This window comes from Saccopteryx bilineata, chromosome 1 (genome assembly GCF_036850765.1).
Source record: "Saccopteryx bilineata isolate mSacBil1 chromosome 1, mSacBil1_pri_phased_curated, whole genome shotgun sequence".
In the NCBI taxonomy this organism is placed as follows: domain Eukaryota; kingdom Metazoa; phylum Chordata; class Mammalia; order Chiroptera; family Emballonuridae; genus Saccopteryx; species Saccopteryx bilineata.
Window position 1 is genome coordinate 172,596,214 of NC_089490.1, and position 20,655 is coordinate 172,616,868.

General features: G+C 36.3%; 1 protein-coding gene across 2 annotated transcripts in view; it reads right to left on the bottom strand.

The window, feature by feature from the left end:
• Window positions 1-3,211: 3,211 nt before the first annotated feature.
• GASK1B (golgi associated kinase 1B) overlaps window positions 3,212-20,655 on the bottom strand; it is a 57,347-nt gene continuing 39,903 nt past the window's right edge. For both annotated transcript variants that reach the window (XM_066279808.1, XM_066279818.1), the window contains exons 4-5: window positions 10,491-10,717; window positions 3,212-5,821 (exon numbers count right to left, since the gene is read on the bottom strand). In XM_066279808.1, coding sequence (XP_066135905.1) covers window positions 5,614-5,821; window positions 10,491-10,717 — 435 coding nt within the window. In that variant the 3' untranslated portion in view covers window positions 3,212-5,613. The remainder of the gene's footprint in view (window positions 5,822-10,490; window positions 10,718-20,655) is intronic.

Below are 20,655 nucleotides of genomic sequence, written 5' to 3' on the forward strand. Positions count from 1 at the left end.
GGGGACTAAAGAGCTTAAAAATTAGGGAAGATGCCATGTTTTGACTTAAAACAGCTGTACCTCAATGTGAAAAGGGATCAAAGGTGAAATGAGTCTAGACACTCAATCCTTTGACTAGCCAAAAGAACAGTGAGAAAGGGTTACAGCTATTTCCATAAACGTCAAGGAAATAATTCCACTGGGGAAAGATCATTGTTTTATAAAAAACAGAAGCATAATGTTCATGCCTAGAAAAGCATTGGTAGTAAATCAAATTATTTCATTTAATTGTATACATTAACATTTCTCATACTCTAAGACACTGTATAATAAGTGACTATCTCAGATCTTTTGTATCACCAAAAAAGTTTAAAACCGGGTAACTGATAATCTTTTATAAATTACAGGATGGAAATGAAAATAAACTCAAAGGATTTCATTCTCTAATTAAGTGAGTGGTAGTGAATTTGGATCTGATGGCTGGGCTTAAAATATTCAAGTATTACTAAAGTAAATGGTTCCTCAACTTTTATTGGTATCGCAGTAAATACTCTCAATTTTCTTTGGTTTCTCATTAATTACTTTATTTAAATAAAATTAAATAATTTTAAATTAACTTTAAATATTTTTTAAATTACTTAAATATTTTTTATAGAACCTAAGTTTCCACCTTAGTATAAAAACAAAATTTTTAAATGCATTAGAGGAAGTCTTTCTAAAGTATATGATATTATTTCCTAACTTCTTAAATATCCTGTAAGTCAAAAATCTTAACCTGGAATATCAAAGTCCTTAGAGGAAAGAATTACATGAGTGGCTGTGCAGGGGTCCACAAGCTCTCTGAGATGATGGGCAGAATTTTGTAGTCAGGCTATACTTTTAATCAACTTCTCAAAGTCATTCAGAAGTTACATAAGATAGCACATTATGGACTAATCAGGACATTCATTATGAGCATCTACGATTGTACCATCATGCAGTGATGTCCTCAGGACATATTGAAATGTATAGGTCTATCTGTGCAGCCACACACAAAAAAAGAGACTCCAAACTCTCTTTAAGCAGTAGTAGTCAACAAAAGATAAGAGATACAGTAAAATTCACTGTCAGTAAAAAGTCCTCTAAGTAAGAATTTATTTCAGTCTGACCAGGCAGAGGCACAGTGGATAGAACATCGACCTGGGATGCTGAGGACCCAAATTAGAAATCTCAAAGTAACCAGCTTGAAAGCAGGCTCATCTAGTTTAAGCATGGGGTTGCCAGTTTGAGCATGGGATCATAGACATGACCCCATGGTTGCTGGCTTGAGGCCAAAGGTTGCTGGATTGAAACCCAAGTTCTCTGGCTTGAGCAAGGGATTACTGGCTCAGTTGGAGCCCCCTGGTCAAGGCACATATGAGAAAGCAATCAGTGAAAAGTGCCACAATTACCAGTTGATGCTTCTCGTCTCTCTCCCTTTCTATCTCTGTCTTCTGCTCACTTAAAACAAACAAAAAATAATAATAATCATTTATTTCAGACATTTTTCAAAGAATTTCCTCAACATTATCCACTGAAGCTATACCTTAAAGTCTAATTACATGTCTCAACTGATGACTAACACATTAAGTTACTCGCTAATTTGTACATCCCCATTGCCCAGCCCACAGCATTGCACATAGGAGAGTCTCAATCTACTGTGCAATGTGATTATCAAAAGTTTCATAGTATGAGAAGCTTCCTGGTTTTTTCCACTCCCTTCCAGTACACACAAAAAAATGCCCTAAAATTATTAACACACATAAATATGCCTATGTGAGACCCTGAGGGTTGATTAAACTAGGGTTTTTTTATTTTATTGTTGTAGATAATAAAATTTCTGAGAAGGGTTTGGTTTTTTAACTTTCTAAATCGGTTCCGACACTGGAGATTCTAAATCAATCATTTGCTTAAATTCAGGCAAGTAACTTTGCCTCTTTAAGCTTCAGTTTCTCCATCTAAAAGATAGGGGTTGGACAAGATGCTGATTACATGGTATCTTAAATTATGAAACTATGTTTTGAAACTTTGTTAAAGTAAGTTTTTCAAAAATTTAAAATTATGTCTCCTAAGTAAATAAATTATATGACTTGGCAGTCAAAAGTGTATTACAGCAAAATTTTCAAAATGTCAAACTATAACTCTTACACAATTGTAAAATGAACACATTTTAAAGATTTAATTCAAGTAATTAATTAATGAGACAACCAGTGAAGTGGTAAAATCAGACGTGAAGAAGTGGTAAAAGTATTCTACCAGCCAATTTATATACTCAATGTTAGGATAAGATTGCTTAACTAGATATAAAACTAGTTAATGTCCAACCACGTAATAAACTGTAAAACCATTAGGGTTATCTTTTTCACCAGACAGAAATTGTTTGCACCTCTATAAAAATCTACAAGTTAACCTCTGCTCTACAACAATGTTAACTAGTCCATTCAATACAATATCAAACTCAGCATTGCACTGAAACAAACAAACAAAAAACCTCAAAAACCTTTTCTGGCTATTGCCAAGTATCAGAAAAATTTTCTGACGAGTTGAATGATCTTTCATGATTGAAAGCTCTTAATTCTTGATGATACCATTTAGTTTTTAGACAAAGATCTTGACAATCTTTATTTGACCCATGCACAATTTCTAAAACATATTTTAGACTAGTGCCCTAAATGTGCCTTACTTTGTTCTGTGTTGAGATACGCATTAGAATTTCCTAAGATGGTGCTTAGATGACTCTACATTTAGTATCTTTTATTCACTAGACATAATGTAATGTACATTTAAAGCTACAATGGAGAAAAAACAGGCAATTACACAAGTTCAGAGATTATAAATATTTTGAACATAAGTCAAAGACATTTTATATTTTGAGAAGTTCTACAAATGCTAATAAACTTAATAAATATGTAAGCAGTAAAGAAAACTTTAAACATAATTTTAAGGCTCCCCCAAAGCAGAGAAAGCCAAAAATTATTCTCTTATAGTTTATGATGTCTGTTAACTAATTTGCATACTACCTCAAACAATGCTTTATTTACACTAAGAGAAAGTATATCACCAATAATAATATTAAATATATGCCTATACAAACACAATCAATAAAATTCTTGGCTATTCAATTCAATTGTTTCTTTTATCATGGATAAAGATAGCAAACATTCTTCTATACTTTACTTCTAAAAAGTAACCCATCTACAAAAGAAAAATCATGCATTTTTAATTTCTAATATTTTTATTAGATTTTAAGATAACATTTATTTTGATATCAGCTTAAAGAAAATAAATCACATGAGAACAGCTTTTGTATGTCTACCAAGGCAAATTGTTCTATTTTAAATTTATCAAGTTATAAATAAACCACATAATGTGCTTATGTGAACCAAACCACAGAATAATCTGAGTATGATTGAAAGGCACAGAGTATTATCATTATTTCAGTAAGAGAAATGAAGAGCATTACTTATTAGAATTAAAAGCCTAGCCTTCAGCTATCTATTATTCAAAAATAATACAGCATGAATTATTCACTGAATATAAAACAAAATACATTGTTAAGAAACAAAGGTGACTAAAACTAACATGTGTCCTTGGACCTTTCGTTTAATATTAAGCATTTCAGAATAACCAAGGACAAATTAACAAAGGAAGACCCGAAACACAAAATTAAAGCTCACTTCTAAGAGCCTGGAATTCCCACCACCAATAGCACACATTTAAATGAAGACGGTATATTTCATAAAAATCATATTAAAATGCAAATATGCCACCTTGAGAAGACAAGGTGTAAGGCAGCTTGCCAAAGAGTAATTTTAAGTCAATGGCTCAAAGAAGTATTTGGATCCCCAAACTTTTATTAGGCCAATTTTTTATTACTATAATGATTAATCAGAAGAAAAACAAAAGCAAACTTAAGCCTAAATACAACAGGTAAAAGTGGAGACTCAGGAGCTCCAAAGAACGTGTAGGGCCAGCAGGAGGCACTCAGAGCAATGGAGGGAACCTCAACTGGGAGAATGGTCTGAAGACCAGCTCTCCAAAGCTGTGCTCGGGACATAAGTGTACTAAATAGTGGTAGTTGAATACAAGTCTAAAAACAGCATGATTAAATGATAAAACGATTCCTTTCACCTTGGTCTATCTTCTCCAGTACTTAACATTTTATTTTAACTTTTTGCCTCTATATACTTTTGTATAGATTAGAATTTGTAGACATGTTCCCATTGTTTTTAAAAAGCATTCTTAAATTGTTTTATAATTAAAAACATCTTTAAGTTGTATTTTTAACCTTTTAGAGAAAGGAAATGTCAGCAAATCAGCTTTTAAATAAGGGGTGGCAGTGTATGAATATGAGAGGTAGTAACTTGTTCAAGATCTGAAACCTCTATGAACATCTGTCATACATGCTGACATGGGTGTCTTCCAAGGACATAAAGACCCAACACATAAATACTGTATGTCCACATCCTGCCCCCTAACTAAAATGTTGGTAGAGAGAGTTTGGGGACAATTGTTTAAGGCATAATAATATCCAAATATGCTGTTTTGGTTCTAGTTGTGTGCTTTCTTTGAGGAGATGACCAGAGTCAAGTTTTAATTTATTTTGTTCATATTTCTCATATTGGAATAAGCCAAAAAAAATATTTAAACAGAGTCAATATCTGACCTTATTGTCAATATCTGGGCAATATCAATTAAATCAATTTAAGTATAATTACACAAAACAAATTTAAAGAAATCCACTATTATTAATAAAGTATACAGAAATTATAGTACAACCCTTGTAAAAATAGAAAAACTTTTTAAAAAGGCATCTATTTTTTAAAGGATGCTCTATAAGTACAGTTTCAAATAAGTAAGTTTAAACTTAAAATTGTTTAATTTCTAAGCCACTAGACATAAATTGGACCAAAACTGAGAGAGAAAAACTATCTAATATATAAATTGTCAAATTTGGATAGATTCTACACTGACAACAAAATTAATTTCTTAAAAAGAATGGAAAATGTGATTATCAAATGCTCAGAATCACAGAACTAGCTAATTAATTGTAGATACAACAGAATATAAACAGGTAGATCTGCAAGTAACTCACCATTTTTATTTGAATTATTGTATGCACTGATGCATTTGCTGATCATGGGCCTCAGTTTTCCAATGTAGAGTGCTTCTGGGTAAGGGTGGGGACTGCTCTGTTTTAACAATCAGCAACAACAAAAAATTTCAAGATTCATTCCCATTAATATTTGGTCAGACCAGTGGAACTGGCATAAAATATAATTTATTAAAGGAGTCAGTTTATACTGTTTCACTAAACATGAGAAATGTCTTAACAAAGCTAGCTGGAATAATAATTGCAACCATTCTGTAATTAGATGTTAGACTCACATGACAATGGTAGTAAAATTTATAAACAAATAGTTTTTCAATACATTTTTCAAGCTTTATTAAGTCTGCGTACAGTACTCTGGCCCATCATATACACTTGGTTAAATTCTTTCATTTTATGTATTCATCTACTCTGTCTCACTCCTAAAAAGAGTGGAGGCTTGTGTACTTGATTTAGAAACAATAATGCATAAGTATGTCTAGTAATCTAGCCAGAAGTTCATTTTGTTATTCGTTCATAGGTAGTACTTTGGCCCCATGTGCATTGATGTAGGTGATAAAGATTTTGGCTCTTTGTTCTATTACATCAATAAGCTTTTCAATTCCTGGTCTACCTCCTTGACTCTCCCAATAAACTCTATCAAGAAACAGAGATTGAAGGAGCTTCTGCCGTAAGTGCTGGCTCTTCAAAACAGAAACTGCAGATTCGGGAAACCTGAGAAGATAAAATGACATGATATTTCAGTCTTAGTAACAGTCTGGAAGTGTTATGCCTTACCCAACTGCTCTGCCTTTCATTAATCTGATATAAGTACACTCAAATAGTACCTTGAAAATCAAAACTTTCTGTCACCATCAAGCAGATACTTCCCTTAATAACAATATATTAGAAAAAGTGTTTCAAGAGGACTGGATTTTCTATACCACTGAGAACTGGACATAACTAAAATTTGACCTAAGGTCATTATATGTGGGCAAGAAGAGGCACAAAATTAAAAAGGTCTCTGTTAGCCTGGCCAAAAAATACTTTTCTCAATCTTAAATTCCATCTCACCCACGGAAACCATTTTAATCCGTCATGTAGAAGAGTATTCTCATAGGTGTCAATGTAGGGTTTTATGCAAGAAAATCTGAGAAACTAAATGCTCACAATTTCAGTAATGTTCTCTTCCTGAGTAGAAGTTGTATGACTGAATTTAACGTGAAATAATCCAAAATATATATAATAAAAAGAGAAAGAAATCATTCAAAAATTCCAATTTAATAAAGAATTACCTTTTAGAGTAGTGGTCCCCAACCTTTTTTGGGCCACGGACCAGTTTAATGTCAGAAAATATTTTCACAGACCGACCTTTAGGGTGGGACAGATAAATGTATCACATGACTGAGATAAGCATTAAGAGTGAGTCTTAGACAGATGTAACAGAGGGAATATGGTCATTTTTTAAAAAATAAAACATCGTTCATACTTAAATATAAATAAAACAGAAATAATGTAAGTTATTTATTATTTCTCTGCGGACTGGTACCAAATGGCCCACAGACCGGTACCGGTCCATGGCCCGGGGGTTGGGGACCACTGTTTTAGAGCATCAGCCAGGTGTGTGGATATCTGGGTTCAATTCCTGAGGGCACACAGGAGAAGCAACTATCTGCTTCTCCACCCCTCCCTCTCCCTTTCTCTCTCTCTCTATTGCCCTCTGAAGCCATGGTTCAATTGGTGTGAGCACATCAGTCTGGAAACTGAGGATGGCTTGTGGAGTTTCCGCCTCCAGCAATAATAATAGCTCAGTTGTGAGCATGGGCTCAGACAGGGGTTGTCAGGTGGATCCCAGTCCAGGCCCATGCAGGAGTCTGTCTCTCTATCTCTCCTCCTCTCACTTGAAAATAAAAATAAAAAAAATAAAAGGAAAAAATGGAGGGGGGGAGGGAGGGAGCAAAGGAATGAGGGAGGAAAGGAGAGAGAAGAGAAAGAAAGAAAATGAAAGAAGGAAGGAAGGAAGGAAGGAAGGAAGGAAGGAAGGAAGGAAGGAAGGAAGGGAGGGAGGGAGGGAGGGAGGGAGGGAGGGAGGGAGGGAGGGAGGGAGGGAGGGAGGGAGGGAGGGAGGGAGGGAGGGAGGAAGAGAAAGAGAATTGCCTTTGATTCAGATTATACTTCAGGAATTCTGAGGATCTTGGAGCATTTTATGAGACTGGAATACTAAATTTTTTTCAAATAAATGTAGTAAAACTCAAGTTTTAGAACAAGGGCATCCACAGTGAACCATCTCTCTGGAAAACCTGAGGCCAGTTTAGAAGGGTCCTTCATGAATTACCTTAAGAGTTCATTGTGCTTTCTGGTCTTCATTCAGAAAGTACAAAGCCAGGGGTCTAGCACATACATTGTCTGAAGGACTTCATAAAATTTCTGGTTCAAAATCATAAGTAATGTTTTCCTGAATCAAAACTTTGTCCTTTCCCAGATTTTATCAAAATGCTGATGAAAGAACAGTAAAAATGTTGGGGTTTAATAGTAATTTATACATAAACTTAGTTGTTCTTGAAAAACTGAAACAAGAACATATACTTGTTTTAGTAGTATAGTTTGCCAGAAGTTTCAGGACTTCTAAGCACCTTTTCCAAATTTCTTTTCTTTTTTTTTATTCAGTGAGAGGAGGGAGGGCAGAGAGACAGACTCTCACATGTGCCCTGACCAGGATCCACTCAGCAAGACTAGTAGGGGGCAATGCTTTGCCCATCTGGGGCACTGATCTGCTGCTCAGCAACTAAGCCCTTCTTAGCACCTGAGGCAGAGGCCATGGAGCCATCCTCAGCACCTGGGGCCAACTCGCTGCAATGGAGCCATGGCTACAGGAAGGAAAGAAAAAGAGAGAAGTGAGAGGGGGAGGGGTGTAGAAGCAGATAGGCACTTCTCCTGTGTGCCCTGACTGGGAATTGATCCTGGACATCCACAGGCCAGGCCTATGACATTTTCCAAATTTCATGGAACAAGGTGGGGATGGCATTCAAGGAGAATGAATGCAAGGGACTCAGGTGCTCCGCCTCTCTGATGCTGAAGAAAGACCAAAGGCCGCAGAGCTGGATGTGCTTAATGAGTCTGAGTAAGTGTGGACTTAAATAATGCTGATAAGATGCTCTGAGCTCCCTGAACACAGGTACTATGTAATTAGTGGCCAGGTATTAATTAAGTAAATATTTTCCTCCATAAGTATTAATATCCCATGCAGAAATTTTATGGCCCTTAACTAATTTAGCTGTGACAGAATGCATAAGATCAAGTTGTTTAAAGTCATGATTCTTTTCAGTGATGAATTCTTTTCATAAAAGAAAGTAAGAAGAAATACCTGTCTTGGCATTACATTAATTAATAGGACAACACTATCCATAAATCTGGGATAGCAAAATTTTCATTTTGGCTTTTCAATGTGTAAATTACATATTCAAAACAGACTTAACTTCAAACTCATTGTTCTTCATAATGAACTTAAAGTTCAATCGGACAACAGTGTGGTGATTGCGGGTTGGTGTTGAAGTGGAGGAGGGATTGGGGGGGATAGATAATGATGGATAAAGACTCGACTTTGCCGGCTGAACACACAAATATGGTGTACAGAGACGTGCTATAGAATTGGGCACCTTAAACCTATATAATTATGTTAACCAGTATCATCCCAATACATTCAACTGAACAATTCTAAAAAGCTCAATCACCTTTGAAAGCATAGATAAAACAGTATTTATACATATATGAATGGATGGACTGTATTGTCTTTGCACTCTTAATTCTAAGAGCAAATTTAGGGTTGGGGATTTAAGAAGATCCATAATATCAACTCAGTAAGTAATACCTTAGGTTTATACATTTTCCTACACATAAAATTTCCTTAGTTTAGACACTTAGGAGAGAGAATCTGCCAAATATTATATACATACTTTTAATCCACAAAGAGATATGAGGAATAGGGCAAGACTTGGCAAAACTCGTGAAATTGGGGCTTATGAAACTCGCACAACAAAAGCACTGTCTCTAGTGTTGAAAGTTCACAAAATTCACATTACCAAATCTAGCAAGATCTACTGAAATATGCTCCAGAGCATTATTTCCAAGAGTATTATTTACAGCACACACATTACAAGTTATTGCAGAAAAATTATTGGACTTGGATTCGGAAGACTGGGGCTCTTCCCTCAGTTTTAGACTGACTCATGTGGTTTCCAGCAGTCACTTAGCTTCACACAGCTGTTTAACTATTTTTACTAATGCACTTCTTTATTTTCAAGAATAAAGTCTCAGCCACAGCCCAGTTTCTTAGTCACTCTAATTTCTGACTAAGGTGGGAAAACAATGAAGAATGTCTGTAAATGGAGATTAAAATCTAGCCTCAATCTCCAGAGTGCAGGGGTCGGGAACCTATGGCTCACGAACCAGATGTGGCTCTTTTGATGACTGCATCTGGCTCACAGACAAATCTTTAATAAAAAAAATAATAACGTTAAAAATATAAAACATTCTCATGTATTACAATCCATTCATTTCCTACCACTCATGTTCATGGTTGCAGGTGGCTGGAGCCAATCACAGCTGTCCTCTGGGACAACACCAAATTTTTATTGGATAATGCATAACGTACACGGAGCATTGTATGGCTCGCATGGAATTACATTTTAAAATATGTGGCGTTCATAGCTCTCTCAGCCAAAAAGTTTCCCGACCTCTGCCATAGTGGATTGAATAGCTCGGACTTGACATCAGGGTGTCTGCCACAATTAAGTATCCTACTTTTCTTGATTTCCAATTAGAGGTAGGTTCATGATACTTTTTTCCATAATCTATGTCTGCTAGGATTTCCAAACACTCAAAACCCCTCCCACCTCATTAAAATAGCTGCTGTCCTTTGAGACTGCGTTCATTCTACTTGGCAGATTGGCTCCAATTTTCCACATTTATAAAAGTCTCTTGAATTTATTATGACTTTGGACATCCTGCCATGTCAATATCTGCATGTCTGTTGGCTTCCCTGGTCCATGGCCTAATAACAGAGCCTCTGCCACCTGCTTGTCCCTGTTCTGCCAGTTCCTATTCTAGAAATTCTTTCATGCTTCCAACCTAATCCACATAAATCTTCAGTAAGGGTCAAGCAACATGATGGATGTGAAATGGAGCGGGTACTTTGTAGACTTCATGGTTGGTGACAGTGACACCCTGGCTGCACTCTTGTTCTGTTCCACTCGGGTTTGTTTCCCTCGTTTGGGCCTCCAGTCCCAGATTCAACAACCACAATTCATTTCAAGGATTATAGTCGATCAGACATAGGATGTAAGTTTTCTCAAAACCTGACTACTCATATAATATAAATCTGATGTTATTACATTATCAAACTTACTCTTTGATGCCTTTTAACAATTTGAAGTTTAAGTTATCTTCACTTCTATCAAAGAAACCTTTGTTGTCTATAAAGACCAAATGCCTTGGGTCATGTTTTCTCTGGATAATGTGTGAGAGAGGCATGGAATCTTGGTCGTCACATGTTGGCCTCAGTCCATTCTGTACACAGACATCTTCCTTTCGAGGTCGGAACCCACAGCAATTTGTATCTAAGCGAGTATAAATCTGAAAATGGAAAACAAGAACAAAATCTAAGATGCTGAGTACAAAACAAAACGTGGGGAAGTTAGAGGATATCCAGAGAACTAGTGCTTTCTAAATAGCTGACTTGCCAGAATCTAATGGGACCAAGCTCATTTAATTAAAGGCAACTGTCAGAATAAGTCCAAGGTTCATATCCTTCTGACTCAGCCGTGGTTGTAAGCATTTCCAGCTCCTGCTAACAGCTCCGTTGGCAGGTCATCCAAGTTAGGCAACTCCACCCTTACTATTCAGAGTTCCCACTGACATCACATGTGGATGCACAGCAGGAAGAATCTTGACTCTATTCATGGCAGAAGACAGAAACTGCTACACTTTTACATATCCAGAATACTGTAGATCTTGTTTTCTCCCTAGAGTTGGGGTTACAGAAAGCCTGAGTTATCTCAGTGGCTCCAAAAGTTTACTACATCCCCTAACTTCTCTGGGCTTCTGTATTCTTATGGCTAAACCTGAAATAACATAGAACAAATCTACTGAAAATAATGATGACTAAACACATTACATGCATGGAGCACAGAACTAGATTCTAAATTAAGTGAGCAGTGAACAAAGCTGTTGGACTTATTGGGGTTTCTTATGGGGAAGAGGGCTACTGTCATACAGAAGAGGGTAAACAGAGATATTAGTTAGAAAAGAGAGAGTTGTCGAATTTCCATGTCTTTGGAGCAAGGAAGGAAATAATATTTATTAGTCAGGGTAAATTAAAGCCTGGGCTCAGATATAATATAAATTTAAAGTCAAATCTCTGCTCTCACACTTAGTAGCTCTGTGGCTTTATACAGATTCCTCTATATCACTGACTCAATTTAATTACCTGCATAGTGGGAATGATACTATCCACCTGCACAGTTAGCAGAAAAATTAATGGAAATGTTTGTACACTCTCCAGCCCTGACCCAGGCATCATAGAAGATCTCCATTTAAAAAAAGAAAAACTGAGCCTCAGAAAAGTTAAATAATCTGCTCTGGGTAAAATATTAGTATCAAAGTTAAGATTTAGACACAGTTGTGTTTGTCTCCAAAATTCCATGATTTGCCCCCAATATGTCATGCTAGATCGCTCAAGGCTAGTTGAAGACTGTACATATGCTTATGATTCCAAAGATGGTTAGACACAGACTGTCCCTTTTATTCTTTTGGCACCAATTCTCATTCTTTCTCCTCCTCCTGTGTGTTTGCATATCCGGTAGGACTGGCCACTTTAGGAGGTCAGTTGCTAAAACATGAATGCAGCAAGAACATTACCAAAACTTTGCCTACTTTGAAATCATCAGTCATTCTTCCAACCAAAGTTTATTAAATATCTTCTACTACCGATCAGTGGGCTAGGCACCAAGGCAAAACCTGGCCATGGGCAGCACCTCCCACCGCCACCAATCCCAAAGAAAAATAGTCATTTAATTTTGTCTCACTACCACAGCAACTTTAAAACCTTGGAAAATGGACTTCCTTTCTGTTTTCTGCATTCATGTGGACTTTGTAGCACATGGCATACTTTCAGAAGCAGATATCTTAAGAGAAGTTAGCCCAAGCAAATTTTCTATGATGTTTATGTAAAACCAGTCACATGGAACAGGGGTGGTCAGTGAGCATTTGGACATATCAGAGGGCGCACTTCTGGTCTAGAAACAATCTGTAGCTAAGAGAAGCCTCTGCCAGGATTGGTTCCAGGCAACTGATCCACTGGGGCCATAGTCTACTCAGTGGTTTATCCAAAGGGTCACAAGGCTGACTTCAGGAAACAGGAAGTTCTGACTGCTGTTTCAAATATATTTGTTTCACATGAAGATAGGAGAGTTTCCCAAAAGTCAGCAAGAGTGCCCCAAGCAAATCACTATAAATCAAAAGAAAAAAAGCATAAGTTAGCACTACTAGAAAAATTTATTAAGCCCTTTCTACTCCATTTCATTCATTTTATATAGTACCATGACTGCCTTTGAATGTAAGGAAAAATCAAAATGATATAAAGAGACTGTATCTGACTGTAAATTATTTAAGATCAGGGGTCAGGGAGAACATGAAAAATAACTCCAGTAGCTACTTTTAATCCAATCTCCCTTTTAAAATATATATTAGTTAATAATCCTCAAAGAATTTCTTTACCACCTTCCATCATTTCCATACATTTATATCCAGTTATAATGATATCACACGTGGAGAAAAATAAATATGTTCTATTCAATTTTGACTATAACATCAAGGTCTGTTATGTTGGATATACATGTTTAGAATTTAACCCTTAAGAAGAAATCTACCAATCACTTTCTAATTACTGTTGTAAATCCTAAATTCTTCCTTCATTGTTGATTTCACAGAAGTGGAAAAGGACTAATACATCTATAGCTTTATTTCTGCTGTTTCTACCACACAGCCATGTGAATCATATATATTAATGTCAAATAATAGGCACTTTAGAATTTATGCCCTAGCTTTCTGTATTTCTGTAAATATATACCTTTCTATTTTTAAACTACATAAAAAGCATTAAAAATTAGAGGTGGAAAAGAACAATTTAGGTCATACTTTCATTGGCTTCCCAACATTACATTGTTTCCTACAGGGTATTTTTAAAAGTGCTTCGTCTGATCTAATTTTGAATCACTCAACAGTCTGTGATGATTTCACCACTTCCCCGACAGACTGTTATGCCATTTAAGTCTAACAGACCTTATTATTGAAAACGAATGTGTGTGTTCAACCTAACTTCTCTTGCAGAAAACATTTACCACTCCTTTTATTCAGCGTGTACTTGGTGGGAATGTTTACATGCATTTTGTGTGTGTGTGTGTGTGTGTGTGTGTGTGTGTGTACTCCTACAGATAAAGAATTCAATTAAAATCTGGAACTTACTTTATTTTTCTCATCCTCCAACTATAGTGAATTATGCCTTTGTATTATTGCCCTTGTCTGTTAAGGGCTTAAACAGCTCTTAAATCTTGTTCCCTAGCTCGTCTCAGTATTTTGTTTATAGTCTTCCTTTTGAATTCACATTCAATATACCAAAAATAATTTGTCCACAAAACCATAATCTACTCTTTTTTTCCCTGGTATTTAATTTAAGAGAGTTTACCTATTTTTTAAAGACTAATAAAGCATACTCTAGATAGCTATGAATCTATAATAAGGTTCTAATACCCTTGTTTAGTGAACACATTAAAACAATCACTTCATTTAACTATAGCATGATTAGTACTTTAGTTCATGTCTATGTGTCTATGTTCTTACATAATTATCCTACAGGGAAAATTATTTGAGGGTAAATTTTATCAATGAAGCAATTGTGAATGTTGAGCATCATTACTACAGTTTTTTTCAAATTTACATCTGCTCACTCCTTAAAATAAGGAAAATCTTGCAAAATTGATTTGCTGAATCTGACGGTTACTGCCAACCATTTTCCATAAAATTACTCTTTGCGCTTTTAGGAAAAATACATCTTTTCAATGTTTACCTAACTAAAATTATACTCAGAAAAATACAGGTGTTTCAGCCAAAATTTTTTGTTGGTGAGATATTTTTAGATATAGTGCCTTCTTCTGAAGTTTCTTTTTTAGTTACATTTTCCTTAGTGTTAGTAAGTTTAGCCTGTAGGAAAAGTATCTTACAAGAGACTTATATTATTCTCACAGTGCCTCAACATGAATGCCTCTGCCGTTCTGACTCACTCTCCAAAGCCCCTGAAAAATCTACAGATGTCCAATGACTTTCCACCCTTTTATAAATATCACCCATTCCAGCTGTGTCTTCAAAAAGTGGGCCTATCAAAGCAATTGTGGTAGTTTCTTCAAATGTTCTTTTTCCTAAAAAACAATGTGATTAAATGATTTCAGGCAATACCTGAACAAAGGCAATAAAAAATTCTAAAAGTGCTAACATTAATAATGAAAAACATAATAGAAGTCGTTTATTAAGTGTTTAGTATATGCCAGGAATTATATACTTAATGCTTAACATGTAATATATTATTTAATTCTGATAGAAATGTTAAGGTGCTACTTTCCACGTGTTACCAATAGTCCCATTTGACAAATGAGAAAACTGAGGCACAGAAAGGCTAGTTGACTGAGCCCAGGTAGCTCAGCTCATAAATGACAGAACTCAGGATTCTAACCTAATGTCTGTGACTTCAAAGTCCATGCTCTTATCCATCCTGATTGTTTCTCCCAGGTGTGGCCTCCAAGGAGGCATTGCAAAAATGTAAGTGCATTTGTACAGAATATTAAATGACATTATGTTCAATAAATACTGGTTAAAAGGTTTTGGCAGAAACAGAACTTTAGTGTGAGAGAAAAGCTCATGGAGGAGAGAATGCTACAGTTGGGTTTTAAGAGACAGGGAGTATTAGCTAAAAAATATAGGCAAAGGCCAAAAGGTAGGTAATCAAAAGATATGTTCAGGGAAACTAAAAATACATTAGATCAGTGATTCTCAAATGGTCATGAAAGATCACGTGTTATTTTATTTAATTTTTTTATCTCCCCTGGCCCCACAATCTATGTGGACTGTTGCTTTCTTGAACTAAATAAGTAAGTAAGTAACTAAATAAGATAATGTGTTACTAGAGGATAAAATAGAAAATAACAATACTTTGTTATATTCTATAAACAAAATTGTGAAATTGCTATCAAGTGTTTAATGCTTACTTGTAAATTTTGTACTAAACCTGGACTAGCATGAACAGGCACAGGTCCTTGAATCACATTTTTTGTTTTTTATTTTCTGTTTTGTTTTGTTTTGTTTTTATTTTAGTGAGAGGAGGGGGGGCTAGTGAGACAGACTCCCGCATGCACCCCAACCAGGATCCACCTGGCAACCCCTGTCTGGGGCCGATGCTCTAATCAACTGAGCTATTTTTAGTACCTGAGGCCAATGCTCAGACCAACCAAGCCACTGGCTGCTGCAGAGGAAGAGGGAGAGAAGAAAGGAAAGTTGGGGAGGGAAGCAGATGGTCACTTCTCTGTGTGCCCCAACCAGGAATTGTACCTGGACATCCACACGCCAGGCTAATGCTCTACCACTGAGCCAACCAGACAGGGCTGAATCACACTTTGAATTAGCACAGTACAGGACTCTGACAATGAGGTTAAGGAAAATGTGAAAGTGTGTAGTAGAGCAAAAGGTGAATAAAAATATTTTATGTACAAGAAAAAGCTAGAAAAGGTGATCTGTCTACAAGTTTCAGTCTCATTTCCTCATGCAAAGTTGGAAGAAAGAAATAAGAGGCAAGGTAGCAGGGCATCCCTTGTTTCATGTTCCAGAAATGAAAACTGAGGGAAATTAAGGCCGAATGCAGTTGGAAGCTAAAGACAGAGGTAAATGACAAAGATCTTCTTAACACAGATGATCAATCGCCTTATCCGAACATTTTTCTCATTCAATTGTTTTAGTTAAACTACATAACCCTATGTATTTTTCTACTTTTTATTTTTTTACACTTCTTTAAGGTTCTGAATGAGAGTGAGTATGCGTGTATGTGTTTTCTGTTTGGTAAGTCAGTATCTTAGGATTCTCACCATCTCTTCTCAAGCTATTTGTTTTTGTCATTTAAAAACTGCACCTCTGCCAAAAAAAAAAAATAATTGCATTTCTACAGAGAAAGTTTAAATTATGAAAAAAATACATAATGAATGGAATTTTACAATTCACCATAGAAACTCATCCAATGTCTGGCACACAGTAGACACTTGATCAATGTTTGTTATTGAAAAAACTCCAATGAAAGTTGATATTCACATTGTTATTTGGTACCAAATACTTCAAAATACTGTCTTCTGTTGGGAAGAATCAAACTGAATAATGGTAGCATGTGAAGGTGTGGGTCTTTTTAAAGTAGCATCTAGTGAATGGAGTCGGGGAAAAAATTAGAAAGGAAACAAACAATGAAAAAGCCTGTGCTTGTCATTTGCTCTTGGTTGGCTTCTTTATATGGAGTTAATTTCAGTAACCATGAACCATATCCCATAGAGAGTCTGCCATACACCTTGCATGTAATAGGTATTTGATAAAAACACAAGAAGCATATGTAGCAGAAAGAGGACATTTTTCCTATAATTAGAATTTCTTCTGAAAGTTTCCTTTGAAAACTAATTATCTCATAGGACGACTCATTTATTTTTAGAAAATGTATGGAGAAAATGTCGTATTTTCAGCAATTAATTTATTCCAAAAAGGAAAAACAAAAGCAGTGAGAATCACTACCATTGTCAGCCCCACCCAAGGTACAGAGAAGCTCAAAAACATATGGACTTGTTTATCAGCTAATAACTCTCATTAGAAAATTCTTCTACATGAATTTGTCTGGATGTAAATCAGTGTATGGTGCCATGTTGTCAGAGACACTAGAGTTGGAATCCTGTAGTCTAGTGAATGTGAGAAGGCAAACCAGATCGTAGAGAAGGGCAACTTCAGACAAATCCCACAGTCTCCTTGGACCTTGTTAATACAGACCTAGCCTCTTACGTTCCGAGCTATATAGGACACAAGCGCTCTCACCAGCTTGCACCTGTATCACTTGGAAACTCTCACCTCATTAAACAATAGATTTCATTTCTGCTCTGTGCTGCCATGGTAACAGGTCCCTGTTAAATTAGTATGCACGCAAATGTGACTAGAGGAGCAGCTGCAGAACGATGAGGAGCATAGAATCAGGTTGCAGTACACATCGAACAGTGAGCATAGGCTCCCTTGGGCTTCCTCTGTGCGGAACAGTCATTACCCTATAGCACTGACACTTTGAAATTCCACTTCTAAAAATAGCTATCAGTGTGCACCAATTCAATGCAGAGTCGCTAGTTTCTTCCACAATACTGAACCATAAGTAAAAACAAAGCCGTGTTTCTTTATGTATAAGTAAAAACATTTTAATGGTACAATATATTTAAATCGATTCCTAGAGATGTGGTGTTTAGAACCCATACACTGTGCCTTTGAGTAATTTCAGAAGTCAAACATCTTTCTGCCATTGAAAGATCCTTGAGTCACCAGGCAAGTGACAATCTATTTTTAGAGGAAAAAAAATCACGTTCTATAATTTGCAAAAGAAGAGATGCATGAAAATAGCCTCTGCCAAAGATACACCCACCTTCCCATAAAGATTTATAAAAAGCCCTCAGACTAAGAAAAACATTAATTTTTACATTTTATTCTGATTTATAGAATGGGTTTATATTAAGCATATAATTTAAAACAGGAATAAAATAATCTTAATATAAGTAAAATATTTAAATAATTTCTTTCAATGAAATGAAACACCATTTGTAACGATTTAACATTAAACAGGATTGTAAATAAGCTTATATTGAGGGAACATTGCCATTGAAATCATTTCCCTTGCTTGAACTGATGTATATTAAGTTTTAGTATTCTTATAGAATTTCTATCAATTTCATCTTCCTCAAGAATATAACATTTTGCCTGACCAGGTGGTGGCGCAGTGGATACAGCGTCGGACTAGGATGCGGAAGGACCCAGGTTCGAGACCCCGAGGTCGCCAGCTTGAGCGCGGGCTCATCTGGCTTGAGCAAAAAGCTCACCAGCTTGGACCTAAGGTTGCTGGCTCCAGCAAGGGGTTACTCGGTCTGCTGAAGGCCCACGGTCAAGGCACATATGAGAAAGCAATCGATGAACAACTAAGAAGTTGCAACGCGCAACGAAAAACTAATGATTGATGCTTCTCATCTCTCTCCATTCCTGTCTGTCTGTCCCTGTCTATCTCTGCCTCTGTAAAAAAAAAAAAAAAAAAAAAAAAAAAAAAAAAAAAAAGAATATAACATTTTATTATAAGAAAATAGATAAAAATAAGTAAAGATAAGTTAAATGATTTTACTAAAACACAGTTCTTATAATGATGACAAACATTTTTTCTTGACCAGACTTTAGGCAGGCTCTTGAACCTTCTCCTAGTCCTGTCTGGGTGCTTCCTTATAAAATCTAGTTTCAGCAAGAACCCTGTTAAGTCATTTTAACTAGAACTGCCCCCATCCTAATCACTCAATGTCTAATCAGGTTCCTCACCTTCCACCATCCCCCTGACCTGTATTCAGCAAGAATCTGGTTAGGCCAGCTTACCCAGACCTCCCCTTACCCCTGGTATTTCCTCTTAGTAATTGTCCATCCACTGACCCCTCCTCCTTGGCTTCAAATTCTCACTTGCACATGCTGTGTTCAGAGTTGAGCCTAGGCTCTCTCGACCACTGTAAAATCCCATTGCAGTGGTCCCTATAGCTATTGTAATGGTCATAAGTAAAGTCTGCCTTAACATCTTTAGCAAGTGTCATTCAATTTTTTTTAATATTAGCACAACCTAATATAACATATCAAAAAACTATTTAAACTTTTTTTTCATGAAAATCTATCCTGTTTATAAAAATTTAATTAATTCTAACAAACTATTTTCTGGTTATTTAAAAATAATGCTTGAGAGTGTAATGATGATTGTCAGAGGTGTGGAGTGGGGGAATGGGGAGGTGTTGGTGAAAGGGTAGAAATTTCCAGTTAAAACATGAGTAAGTTCTGAGAATCAGGCTGTAGTTACTAATACTGCTCTAGATATTTGAAATTTGCTAACAGGGCCCTGGCCAGTTGGCTCAGTGGTAGAGCGTCAGCCTGGTGTGCAGGAGTCCTGGGTTCGATTCCCGGCAAGGCACACAGGAGAAGCACCCATCTGCTTCTCCACCCCTCCCCCTCTCCTTCCTCTCTGCCTCTCTCTTCCCCTCCCGCAGCTGAGGCTCCACTGGAGCAAAGATGGCCGTGGAGCTGAGGATGGCTCTGTGGCCTCTGCCTCAGGCACTAGAATGGCTCTGGTTGCAGCAGAGCGACACCCCAGATGGGCAGAGCATCGCCCCCTGCTGGGCGTGCTGGGTGGATCCCGGTCGGGTGCATGCGGGAGTCTGTCTGACTGCCTCCCCGTTTCTAGCTTCGGAAAAATACGGAAAAAGAAAGAAAAAAAAAAAAAGAAATTTGCTAACAGAATAGATCTTAGGCATTCTTACACACACACAAAAAGTACCTATATGAAGTGATAGATGAGCTAATTATATTGATTGTGGTAAATATTTCACAAGGTGTATGTATATCAAATTATCATATTATACACTTTAAATGTATACAATTGTATTTGTCAGTTACACTTCAAAAAAGCTGGGAGAAAATATAAATAAATTCTGCTTTACTAAACTAAACTTTTCAAAGATTACATTTACATGTACATATAGGATTTCACTATTTGAAAAAGATTTGTTGCTATTCTCTTTGGGTTAGCAAATAGCTACAAAATAAAGCCCTGTCTCAACATTACAGAAATAGTTTTGACTTCATTAGCCCCTGAAAGAGCCACAGAAAAGCCATTACCCCAAAGAGTCTCATTCAATCTGACCATAAGTAGTAATATTTTTTAAATTTTTACTTAGTCATTCATCAGAGTCTATAAGCAACAACTTGAATATAATTGAAAAGAATGTAGAATTACTAAAATCCTTATGAACCAGCTCTCAGTTAACCCTCTCAGAGTGAATCTTTATTGGGCAAAATAAACAATAGTTTTTCTTAAAATAAATTTTTTCACTGATTTGAGGTGGGTAAGGGAAAGAGAGAGAGAGAAGAAGAGGGAAGAGAGAAAAAAAGCATCAACTTGTTTCACTTTTCACTTAGTTTTTCCATTTAGTTGTACACACACTGATTACTTCTTAATATTAATTTTTAAAATTTATTCACTTTAGAGAGAGGAGAGAAAAAGAGAGATAGAAGGAGAGAGGAGCAAGAAGCATCAACTCCCATATGTGCCCTGACCAGGCAAGCTCAGGGTTTCCAACCTGCAACCTTAGAATTCCAGGTCGATGCTTTATCCACTGTGCCACCACAGGTCAGGCCATTGATTACTTCTTGTACATGCTCTGACCAGG